The 12348-nt window shown below is 42.3% G+C and overlaps 1 protein-coding gene across 4 annotated transcripts; it reads right to left on the bottom strand.

Annotated features, from left to right (window-relative positions):
* Positions 1 to 291: 291 nt before the first annotated feature.
* Positions 292 to 11623, bottom strand: LOC136439093 (uncharacterized). 4 transcript variants are annotated; one of them, XM_066434266.1, is made up of 9 exons: positions 11512 to 11623; positions 10349 to 10446; positions 3585 to 3766; positions 2865 to 2989; positions 2553 to 2634; positions 2250 to 2363; positions 1781 to 1957; positions 752 to 862; positions 292 to 536 (listed from the first exon to the last, which is right to left on the bottom strand). In XM_066434266.1, exons 2-9 carry the CDS (start codon positions 10392 to 10394, stop codon positions 357 to 359), a joined length of 1017 nt encoding a protein of 338 aa, XP_066290363.1. In that variant the 5' UTR covers positions 10395 to 10446; positions 11512 to 11623; the 3' UTR covers positions 292 to 356. The 4 variants fall into 4 exon arrangements, with proteins under 4 accessions (XP_066290363.1, XP_066290361.1, XP_066290365.1 ...); XM_066434264.1 differs by having other exon boundaries at positions 10349 to 10452; positions 11512 to 11613; XM_066434268.1 differs by lacking the exons at positions 10349 to 10446; positions 11512 to 11623 and adding an exon at positions 6947 to 7053 and having other exon boundaries at positions 293 to 536.
* Positions 11624 to 12348: the final 725 nt, after the last annotated feature.

Genomic DNA, 12348 nt, shown 5'->3' with positions numbered 1-12348 from the left:
AGCCCCAGCAATTTCTAAACGTCTGGCCTCTCACTCCACCTATCCAAAAATGGCAGAGAAAGGACACTACAACGGGAGTGTGCTCCGGCCTTTTGATATCTGCTTGGAACTCCTCTAGTTATGGTGCCTTTCTATATCTGCTTGGAAGACACCTTTTTCTATTTCTAAGTGCATTTTGAACAAACATGGCAGAACTAAGAGTGCTACCTTGGTACTTTCCTTACAGTGAAGTGAGATCAACCCAGACACCTTCGCTATGGCAATGATTTTTGATTGCCACACTTATTTCTACTTTCACCTTTTACATGATTTGATTTATCATGAAATGACTGTGTTATCATGATCAGTACAGATGGTCACAGGTACATCGCACGCAGCCTGGAGGCGACCCAGTCCTCAGCCCGGATGGGTGGGTACTTGTCGGAGCCATCCAGACACTTCATTACGGCGTCAAAGTCAGGGTGGGTGAAGAACCCGATAGACCGGCGGGCAGTCATCCGGTCCTCCGGCCTGTATGGCAGCACAACTCGGTGCTTCTGTACAGCGAAAAATAAAGGAAGAGATATTGAGAAAACTGAGTAACAATATAAGGGTATTCCATGTGTATGCTGTCTGTTGTAATGGAAAAGGTAAAAAAGACCACCGTGCGGACAGTGTAGATTATTTTACAACATACAGATAATGATAATCAGCATTCTTTCCATTTCGCTTTACTGAAATGTTTTGTTTCATCGCCATCAAGTTGACTCACCGTAGACACCAACTTGTCTGCTGACCACCTTTGCAGGGTGTCTGCAATGTTGATGACAACAGTACCGGGGATAGGGGGCGCTGCGACAAACTCACCGTCACCCCTAGCAACCTGGGCGGGAAGCAAAACAAAATCAGAGCAAATACAGCATATTTCACTCCCCCTTTCTCCACAGAGAAAAATGGACCGTTCCAAATAAACTTTTGTTTACAGAAATGCACCAACCCAAATACATGTTGTATACTTTTACCCATTCATGGACAACATCCCCAACATCCCCAACTCAAATATGAAATTTTCCTAATTTGACCACCCATACAAGAATGGGCTCTTCCACAAACATACCTACGCAAAATAGACACTTCCGAATTGCTCCTCTCCCAATTCGTCTCTTCTACATTTTATTCTGACAATAGCAAAAATCCTAATTTGAAAGTAGTGTATGCCTTACGGCATGTGCCCAAGGCACCCTAATACAAAACTGAGGGTCATCTGCTTTTGATACCTGGGCACAGGAGCCCAAAATATACATTAATGGTCTAAAAATGTCTGAAAATGTCCCCGAAAACTCAATGAAATTATGTTAAAAAGAACCAGCAGCAGCAGCAACATGCACAGTTGCATTGTCGTTTCAAAATTGTACATCAGTCAGGACACTGATTAACAAAAAGATTGACACTTCCCATTTTGTGTGGTGCCAGGATCGGCGGAAAACTAGGACACGCCCACAACATAATAGCCCAATTGTCACAAAAGTACCTTTTAGTCTGCCCTCAAACAAAAGATGTTCAACAGAATCAGAAAATAGAAATAAAATAAGACCTTCTTTTATTTTAACCTCCTTGATCAGAGCGAGAGAAATATACATGTGTGCATATTTTGGCCGAGTTAACGTTTGTGTGTGAGGCAATTTACTTTATTTGTAACACTACAATTGCTTTATACTCTTGACCTGTACTTGGCTTCTAAGAGCATAAACGTACAATATATGATTATATATTTATTCATACACTTGTTTTGCCCTCATACCTCTAGTCCGTCGTTGTCCTGAAACAACAGGGTCATGCAGCCGAAGTCGGTATGCTCGCCACACCGGATCTGGTTCTCCTTGACGACGTCCGGTACAGGCGGGTAGCGGATAGACCGCAGGTGGCTGGAGTTACGGCCCTTCCCGATATTCTTGAACATGTCCAAGAAATCCTCCGCCTTTGATATGAAATGAAATCAACGTTGATTGTAAATCAGCATCCAGAACGACAAAACAGGGCAAGCAGTACTATTGGTGTCTTTCGTTATGAGCAGCATATAAATTTAGTATCGTGTCAATATTATTGTCACTATCTAGAATCAAGGAGTAATGCAATTCCTAAAATCCTTCCTCTCACTGAAATGCATTTCGTTATAGTGACCTACTTTCTCAAGTAAACTGGTGACGCATGGTCACATAGTGTTGTACATGTAGATTTGTCTGATGATGTGCTGAAGCTTCATTCCTTACCTCTGTGCCCAGCCCATGGGCTACCAGCCCCAGAACCCTCCTGGCCAGGTCGTGACACTTGTTGAAGAAGTCCGTACACGTTTCTTCAAACTCTGGCACTTCACTTGGCCAACTCTTCAAGGGACAAAAAAAAGTTACGTTAGAGCAAGGAAATACGGTCTTTAACGAAATATGCAGATAAAAAGCCCTCTAAATTCCGCTCTATCTTAGTTCCTTTTCATTGTGGTGCACAACATATTGAAATTTCATACCAAAAACTACCGTACTATAGCCGATATCATATTTCAAGCCGACAAAACTTACATCTCCGTCCATGAGCGGGGGTTTGATGTTGAAGAGCTCCTTTAGGTCTGGTGGTTGTTCCAAACCAGCAAGCTTTCCCAAACTATAGAGAGATAGACAAAGATTCCGATTCACTCTTACTAATCTAGGGTTTGTCAAACTACATTCAGCCACAGACTGTTTCAAAATTCCATCCAGTTGCTTGAGTGGCTATTTTTGGCGTACATTCAGCCGCTGTTTGTGCCTAACATTGTATCTCAACAAAGGAATACCAATCTCCAAAATATATAACGTTATATATATATACATAGCCAAATGTTTGAATTTGCGTACTTTTCTCCCTCTATGCCAACCCAGCCGTGCCGTTCATGGAAGTCTTTTTCGTTCCTTCTGTACTTTTGCTTCACTTCGACGGGCAGATCGAAGAACTTGTCGACAACGTCAAACACAGTGGTCACCTAGAGGGTAAGACAAAGTTCAGACCGACGTGAGGATTAAGATAAAAAAACTCACTTCAAACCTACATAAGACTAGAATCCCACGACCTCATACCTTCGTCAAATGATGTTAACCTTTCCGGTTGACGTATTATAAATAAGGTCTCATTAGCATGAGTTGTATCAGTTGATTATCTTCTCTGCCCAAATAACACAGTATGGTCAAAGTATGAATTACTATGAAAGTCTTATCTTTGCAAAAGAGGCTAATGTAGCATTTCCTCATTCCAAATTATGTAAATGAGACCATGGTTTCCAGCATTTATGTCTAATAGTATTCGTGCCGAAATATGAAATTCCCATCATTTACTACTATGGCATTATAGTATATATACACGTTGAGCCTGCTATGGAGGATCATGGAGGCCAGCCCTCCCGTTGTGGGCCACTGCGTTCGACCTGACCGGCAGACTGGAAACACAGCCCGTGGGCAGAAACTCCCTAGACTTACAACGGCCTTAATGTGTCAAAGTGATTAGATTTAAAAGGCTTGATATGATGCGTCCCGTTCTGTCGTAGAGGTGAAGGGAGAATACAATGAAGCGCCCCAACTCACCTCCTCATTAGAAATCCCGGCGTTTTTCAGGTAGGCGAATCCTGACGTAGTGAAGGAATGCATCAGTTCCCTGGACAGGGCTTCCACACCTGCCTCGTCGATGTCTGTTAACGTTGTACCCACGCTGTACGCCGAGAAGTCGATCGTTTGGATGTACCCTTCCACGTCTTCCATTGTCTTTCCTGTTAGAACATATCAGTGGTTATAGAATTATGATTAAAGAATGGGCTAGATAAGAGTACTGAATATTGTCAAAAAAAGACGGCACTGATATAGAGCTGTCTGTCTTTTACCTTAAGCGTTATCACCAAACACCTTGAATGTATACTAGCAGTTTCAGACTACCTGAAGAGTACCCATCAGTGATAGTACCAACCACATACAACTTACCCTCGTTTTCTACCCTTTGTATTTACAGAGTAGGTGATATCAAGGTTTTTTTGCGGCTTATCTGTCGCAGAGCTTTGCACACACCAGAACTAATAGGCTCACTTGCCTATACTGTGACCTGCCCTCGAAGCAAAACCGGTTAATCAAGTTTACCAGAAGCTAATAAGCTAGTTCGGAGTTGCTACTACGCATGTGCAGTGTCAAAGGTGAAGGCCCCCGCGACGGAAACAAGACCCGTCTGGGCGTTGTTATGCAAATCGAGACAATGTGGAGGCGAGCACTGTTTCCGTCACAGGGGCCTTCACCTTTGACACTGCACATGCGTAGTAGCAACTCCGAACTAGCTTATTTTAGACAGCAAGTTAGAAGCTAGCAGCCTATTTGGAAGCCAATTCAACTACATAGTATATGGAAGACAGCATCTGATTCAGATACCTCTATATGTGCCGATTTATTCGAGTTGCAGGTTATTTTTCAACGTGAATGTAAACAAACTAAACAGAACATGATTAACAAAAAGTCAAAGAAGCTAAAAAAGGACATCTACAATAAAGTGCTTGAAGTGCTTACATATTTTCTGCTAATTAATTAAGGTGACGTACATAGTGGAAAGTCCATTGTCAATATTATATAAAGTCAAACTTGGCTAATGAAAGAATGCTTATGATATCAAAAGACTCGGGACCTCCAAAGAGAGAATGGAAAAGTACGGACCACAGAACAAGTGAAATGGAGATGGAACCATGGTGGAACTTTCATGACTAGTTAGAGCGGATGCCTCAGTTAAAACCTCATCTGGAGGCAAATTCGACCGTGCGCTATAACTTACAAGGAATTTATATTTCTATGATACTAAGTATATAAAGGTATAAGTGCTTTCGCACATTTGAGTACACAAAGTGCAAGAATGTGTACAGTAAATGTATTCCCTCCTGTGCGACATAATGTGCGGCAATGTTGTATTGATCCTTCAGGGAATCATTTCTGCAAGAAAACATTCTACTCCGTCTAACCAGGCTGACCCAGTTAACCAGTCTGTCCCAGTTCCTGACATGTGTCCTATGTATGAGACTGAAACTGGGTCAGGAACTGGTTAATGGAAAAGTTGTCAACGAAAACATTTAATCAACACAGTATGTATTCGCCTATGAATCCATCTGGCTCTTATATCACACCTCACTCTATCCCAGCTGCTGTAAAAGAGGAACTGTTGGGAGGTCAGAGATGAAAATTTGCATGTAATCTGTAGAGACATTTCTCATTATGAAAGCGTGATTTCAGCTTCCTACAATAATTGCAAGTGGGTCAGATCGAAAGGAACTGATTTTCAGCCGGACTTTCATAAGTTTCAAGGGTGAAATAAAAATAAACAACTGAGCAACAAGTTGAAATATTTTAGGTCCAGCAGAAATGTGCCTTTACCTTGGTTCCAAATTTCAACTCACTCGATGAAAAAATGAGCCTGGTATAAAACCACTTGCATTACTGTTTGATGTCCCCTCGTATGATAAATGGTGGAGTCATGACATGTGTGTATTTGTTACCACACCTAAACTGACCTGCCACGCACAAAAATGACGTGCTTCGAACGAACAAAATGTACAATGAGTACGAATTGGTGCTTCAGACCTCACTGACATTGGTACTTTAATTTGTCAGGTGTAACATTCAGTGGGGAAATCCGGCCTTCAGCTCTGAGAGGTGTAGCCCACACTCATGCGTAGCACAGTATTTCACGTACTATCAACTTATTATAATCGTTTTGTGTACGCATACATGTACAAATAGATTGAAAGAAACAGAACGAAATCGACATGAATAAAGGAGCTATAATCGTCTTCTATACCAACTCATCACGTGCAAATATATGATTCTGCCATTTTTCAATTTTCACTTTTACCATATACAGTTTTTTTTATATTTCGAAACATAAAGTTTACATAACTTATCTTCTTCCATTTAACGTTTAATTTTTCTAAGAATGATATCGATGTGTAAACAATCTCGCAATGTTGTGGTTGACATTCGCATTAGAAATGAATAGGTAAAAAATTGAAGTGATTCGTAAACAAAGAAACCAAATTACAATTTGTCTTTAACCTGTCCAACATTTTGATCGTTCTATCATTATATTAATTTTTCATCGACAACAACGCGTGTAGTTTCTCCTCTTTGCTCTTGTGTTTTTTGACAGTGATAATTCCCAAAATATAAGATGGTTAAGTGATACAAATGTGCTTTTCGAAACATGGGAACACAAACGTTTCTTTACTTTTCAAAACCCTTGTCATATCATATTCCCTTAAAGTAACTGTTCTAGTACATATCGAAGCCAACACAAATCATATTCCACACCAAGATTGAAATCAATAGGCAATATGGAACAAAAGGTCCAAGAAACACTTTCCTAGAAGGATTACAGAAAACATAAAGTCTACTTTCTTCTATTTCACATCGTTCACACTTATCTATTTTTTAAAGTTTCCGGGGCGCTACTCCTTGGGAACAGTGATAGCCGCTGTAAACATGTCCAAGGCTACAGTAGGTGGGACGGCCTGTGTAGGCATCACAGTGGTGACTTGCGCATGCGCTGAGTAGTTATGGTCCATCCCGATTAAAGACACACTTTCATAGACGGGTCCTCCCAGACTACTCTGATGTGAGTTGCCGTCACAGTTTCCTCCTAGCCAAGAGTCAACTAACCCACCTGCCAGCACACGCAGCTCCCTCCTGAATACCTCATCACTATACTCCTGTACAGCTTGGGCTGCTCCGCACGTTTCTAGTGACCTCTCACTGGTACCAGTGGTTAGACCTTCAGAGTTATGATTAGGATCTTGAACACACCCAGGTACATCCAGGTGCATTCCCAAAGTTTCGCAACAGCCCAACTGAATGTTATCTATATCCCCAGTCGTATCGGAGCATCCGGGTTGTGTGTCATCAACAAACATATTAACTATTGTACTTACGATCTCCGTTTTGAGATAATTGTCAGAACTTTGTCCTTTCCTGGTGCTTTCGGCTTTCAGCTCTATGAGGTTGTCTTTGCACTGGCTCCCCTGTGCCTTATTTTCACAGCTCTCCTCGTGTGATTGTGACTCCTCCGAGATCGCTCCAGCCTCGATTAGAGGAAACTTTGTTTCGAATTTCACGTCTTCACTATCAGCACATTGATTGTCCTGACTTGTCGACGTGTTAACGTCGCTTTCGGTATAGCTGTCTTCATTGTAGGACACTCTTCTGATCCTTGGCCTGAGCATCATTTGTTTGAAACAACTATGCTTCTCGTACCCCTTATTGGTGGCGTACTGCCCTTCGCACATTCTGCAGACGTACTTTGTCTGGCCGAGTCGCTGCTTCCCAGCCTTGGTGCACTTTACAGAATGCCTTAAATGGTAGAAGAACCTGGCGTAGCTTTTGAACTTCTTTTTGCATATCTGACAGGTGTATGGAGATCGCACACCAGGGCCTACTTTGCTCGTCTGTGCTTTCTTCTCACTTATGGATCGTGTCTCCTGATGATTACTGTGTTGAATATTTCTTTCGGATTGATAAGACACTGTTTTCAGGCCGTCTTTCTTCATCGATTCTAACGGCTCTACCTCTTCTTCCTCCTTTTCCTTTTCAAATGAATCACACGGTTTTGTATTGTCTACTTCGACAGATTCTTTCTTTGTTCGTGCTTGAACCTGCCTGGCAGACACAAAGTTTTTCCATTGTTGTCTGGTGGTAACAGTGAAAGACTCATCGTACTCCTTCTCTGCAGGAGCGCCATGATAAACCTCTGATACTTTCTGTTCACAGACAGATACATGGCTGGGAGTCTCGTGTCCATCAGCCTGAAGGCACATCTGTTTCTCCTGCACTAGAGTAACGGGAGAGAGCGAGGGTGTCGCACTGCACACTGTACCGAATACATCCTCTTGAGACGCAATCCTCATTGCAGACACTGGAGCTTTACAAATCGTCGTGTCTTGATTACCAGACTCTTTATTTTGATCATGTGAATGCTGACTTGCTTGGTTTAATGCAGCACACCTGTAGTTTGACCACCATGCTGTTTCTGTTGACCGGTTTCTGTTCAATCTAGAATTGCCAATGTCATCACTTCTGAGCTTTTCATCTACCACCATCTTATTCTCTATATAAGGTTCAGTCTCTATTTCTGTAGATAAATCAAGACAGTTCCCATCCTTATCACCAACGTCAGGACGCTCAGCTTGACAACATCCACGAAAAGTCACATTTCTCGATCCACAGTCGCCTTCCTTCTTATCATTCGGATCTTTATTGTTGCTCTTCTTGGACATTGCAAACAACACTTCGGCCGCATCCAGGGGACTGATTCCAGGAGATTCCTCTCCGTCTTGCAGTCGCAGCTTACCAGATCCGTTGTCCACCGGCATGTCTTTAGAGATGATAGCCGCGTTTTTTTCTTCGTAAAAGGTATCGCTCATAGTCATACTCATACTAGATAAATCTACATGATCTCCACTTCCTCCATAATCCCTCATCATGGTGCTAGTGCAGTCTGATTCTTTATTTACCAGTTCGTCTTTTCTTGATGTTATTGAGAAGTCTAATCCACCCCCACTGCCAGTTGCAGCATCATTTCCATCACAACGTTCCGTTCTTGAGGATTTGGTCATATCCACAGCCTCTCCGGTACCTCTGATGTAAGACATTTCAGCTACAGAGATTGAGGGTGGTTTGGAGGTAGGAATATCTTCTTTCATATCAGCACTAATCATTGTATCATGTCCCGCCAGCAAGGCCGTACGTGTGCTGCAGCTGCTAGAAATACTTTCTGTCTGGAAAGCGGCATAATGATTGTAAATAATCCGGTAAGCCTCCAGCAGCCCTGGGAGGTCAATGTCATCTACATTCCGTCCAGCCGGAGCTGGAGGGGGGATCCGGACAACCCTGGGCTGATTGAGCTCCGATGTTTCCTCGTCTGGATCAATATTCCTCTCAGATTCTGAATTCACAGGAATTTCAACCGCGGTAAGAATGGACTGCTGAGATAGAGTAGCGTCAGCTCGACTCTCGTAATAACATAAAGTGCGCGCTTCCTCGCTTTTACCAACGGAAGGCTGTTCAGCACTAGTCAACATCTGCGGTTCTGCTATTTGTGAATGTGGCGGCACCGTCCCGTCGTCAGCATCGTTTGATGTCTTTGAACTGCTGTCTTCCGTATCCATGTCCACTGAAGCCGCCTGACGCTGACAGGGTACTGAACAGCCTGCCTGTGGCATGGTTTGTGTTCCTTGTTGATTGGACCAATAGTCATTAATCACCTGTACGCCTGCATTACGTGATGTTACTGGAGCTCCAACCGTAGCAGACGGATCATCCGAACGTGTCTGCGTGTGTCTGGAGTATACCACAGGAGAGGCTTGTACCGATCGGTCTCTCAGCCAATCTGTTTGATCAGTCTGTATAGAGACATCCGTAGACCATTCACTTTTGAATACAGTCTGAGTTCCAGCTGAACAGGTTTTTCGTATTTCGTCTATTTGTATGATTTTATCACAGCCAGTCTGTACAGGTTCATTGTTGCACAGTGGTGATTGCTTAAATGCTTCACCTTGCATAGAGTAATTAGACTTGGAGATGTTCTGGAAACTATTAGCACTTTTGGCAATTTCTGCTTGAAGTACATCGTCGTCTTTTCCTTTCAAAACTTCTTTTCCATCATATTTTACAGCATATGTCTTAGTGGAATCACATTGGTTCTCCTCCAAGTTGCAATTTATATCTCTGTTTTCTCTAATAACAAAACCACTAATCTCCTTTTCATTAACGTTTTTATTCTGATTTCCTTTCCATTCGAACTTGTCATTTGTTGATATCTCTTTCCTCTTAGTATGACGAAGTCTTGGCCTGTGTTTATGATGCTTTGAATGCCTTTCACCTTCATCATCATCTAAACTTCCTCTTTTACTGTGACGCCGTGATTGGATGTCTGCTCTATTCTTCTGCCCACAAAACAAGTCATGCACTGGCAACTTCTCTTTTCTTCTCCTTTCATCCCTCCATCGTTGTTCTGTCCTCTCCTTGTGTCGTCTCTTTTCTTCGCGTTTGCTGTGTTTACCTTTTTGCTCGACGGTTTTGCGGCCTGGACTAGGTTCATGGTTGTCATCTTGCCTCTTTACTTTCTTTTTCCTGTGGCTACTATGTATACTACCCACAGATTTAGACTGCTGATCAACGCTTTCACAAACTTTGAATTTTGCTTGTTCACAGCACGAAATGTCCAAATCGTTCCCTTCCTCAACTTCTCTCTTGCTTCTAGATGTCTTCCTCTCCTTCTTTGATGATCTCTTTCTAGTTGTCACTGAGGAACTTTTGTCTGGCTGTATTTGTTTTACCTCCATCTGCTCCCATGTTCCACGTCCACAGCTGATGCTGACCCATTCCACACAGCCGTTCTCACCCCAATCCCTCTCATCATCCGATGTCTCCATAGCTACATCTGAAATGTGCACAGTTGTATAAGGAGGTTTGTAATTCCAACTACGCATGCGCAGCGAAATTAATTGTGGGCAATATGTCAAAGGTGAAGGCCGACGGAATCTATACATGTATGAACATGTTCGAGACAAGAAATGTTACAAGTTTAATAGGGCCTTCACCTTTGACATATTATAACACACAATGCATTTTGCTGGGTATGCGCAGTAAATATCATATCTAGAAATCAATGCGCCCTATATGGTAGAAACTAGCTGAAATATTGATCAAGATTGGGCAGGTACTTGTCAACTCCTAAGGAACTCTGTGATCCATGATTTGATTTCTCTTAGCTTTGCAGATTCGTCACTCATATAGAGACTGACCACATTTACATAAAGCTATGCATTAGTGTACTTTGTTAGAAATGAGACAAAAATGTATCGGAAAAGGTGGCACATCTGAAGCGACACTGCGTTGTCAAAAGGAAGAACGGAGGAGAGGAAAATCAGTTACGTTTGTCTTCAAATAATGGATTTTCTACCTTACTTAGGTTTGTCATTGTGTTTCCCTCATTACAGAGAATGGATGGGAAATGTATTGAAGTATATAAAGACACAAAAAGTTTATGGGCCAGTTTACTCCGATCTTTTGGTTTGGAGGTAACACACGTTCATTGGCAAGTCATCAATTCAAAACCCCTATTGGGTATCCAACACCACAATGTAGAACACATATTCATGTGCTAATTTCAAGCACCACTCCCAAAATCGAATCATGCCTGTAACGTTAGGCCTTTAAACACCAGAAAAATGCTGTTGTTTCAATCTTATCTTCAGCATAAGACAACCCAGTATTTGTCAGTATGAAACCTGGAAATATTTCATGAGGTAAACTCACCACGTAAAACTTTTCCCACATGTGAGCCCCCCTCCCCCTTTCTAAATCAGCGGTAATGTCGACGTTTCCTTGTCTGAACCTGCATTAAGCTACAGTAAATCAGAACAGTAAATCTGTAGTATGTAGAGGTAAACGTATTCTAGAAAACAAAGCAATGAATTACAAGCATGGTTCACCTCACCTCTCTTACATGACTGCACTCTCCGTCTCCAACTTGTAGCAATGGCTCCCGTATGATATGAGGAAGGTAGCAGACGATTCAGGATCTTATGCCGTAATTTGCGCATGGAAGAGTTGCCCAGATGCAAATTTCTAACTTGGCGGTCGTGCATGGTTGCGAACTGGTTTCCCAACTGATATACTATAAGGTATTTTACGATTGATAATCATAATGTTCGGACAACATTCAATTTACGTCAAGACATTTGAGATGTTTCGTTGAATCTTTGCTGAAAATAGTTACAAATAATCTGTTTGTACATTTGCACAAGTTTTGTAATATGGACCGTCGATCTATGGTGTATCAAAATGAAGCCACGTGCAAAATGTCCTTGTTAGTTAAAGTTTGATCTTGCATATTGCACGGTTTCATGTTAATTTTTCTCAGTTTTTTTACTCGACTATCAATCAGCTGTTCTGGATATTGCTTTGAATGAAGCATGGTGAACAGCTGGAGACAATGGCCACCACCACGCCCATTGACTTGATTCAATTCTCAATTCGCCTGGGTAGTGCTCGAGCATTTTGGAGTCAGGTGTTTTCATGGGTCGTTCTGTGGCGCAACGGTAACGCATACTAGTACCCGCTGCTTGGCCATCTGGATCGAATTCCGTGGATCCGTGGGCCGGAGTTCGATCCTGGCAGTCCCAGCTAGGACATCTTGTAAGGAATTGCATTCATCATTTCGGATGGTGACGTAATGCTGGCGGCTCCGTATATGAGGATGCTTCAGGTGTAAGCATCATGCTTTGTCCTCAGCTCGATCGCCTCACCGTTACCTTTCTGCCCAGCTTAATGT

Source organism: Branchiostoma lanceolatum, chromosome 7, assembly GCF_035083965.1.
Source record: "Branchiostoma lanceolatum isolate klBraLanc5 chromosome 7, klBraLanc5.hap2, whole genome shotgun sequence".
NCBI lineage: Eukaryota > Metazoa > Chordata > Leptocardii > Amphioxiformes > Branchiostomatidae > Branchiostoma > Branchiostoma lanceolatum.
Note: the sequence above shows the minus strand (reverse complement) of the source record. Positions and strands in the feature narration are given on the sequence as shown.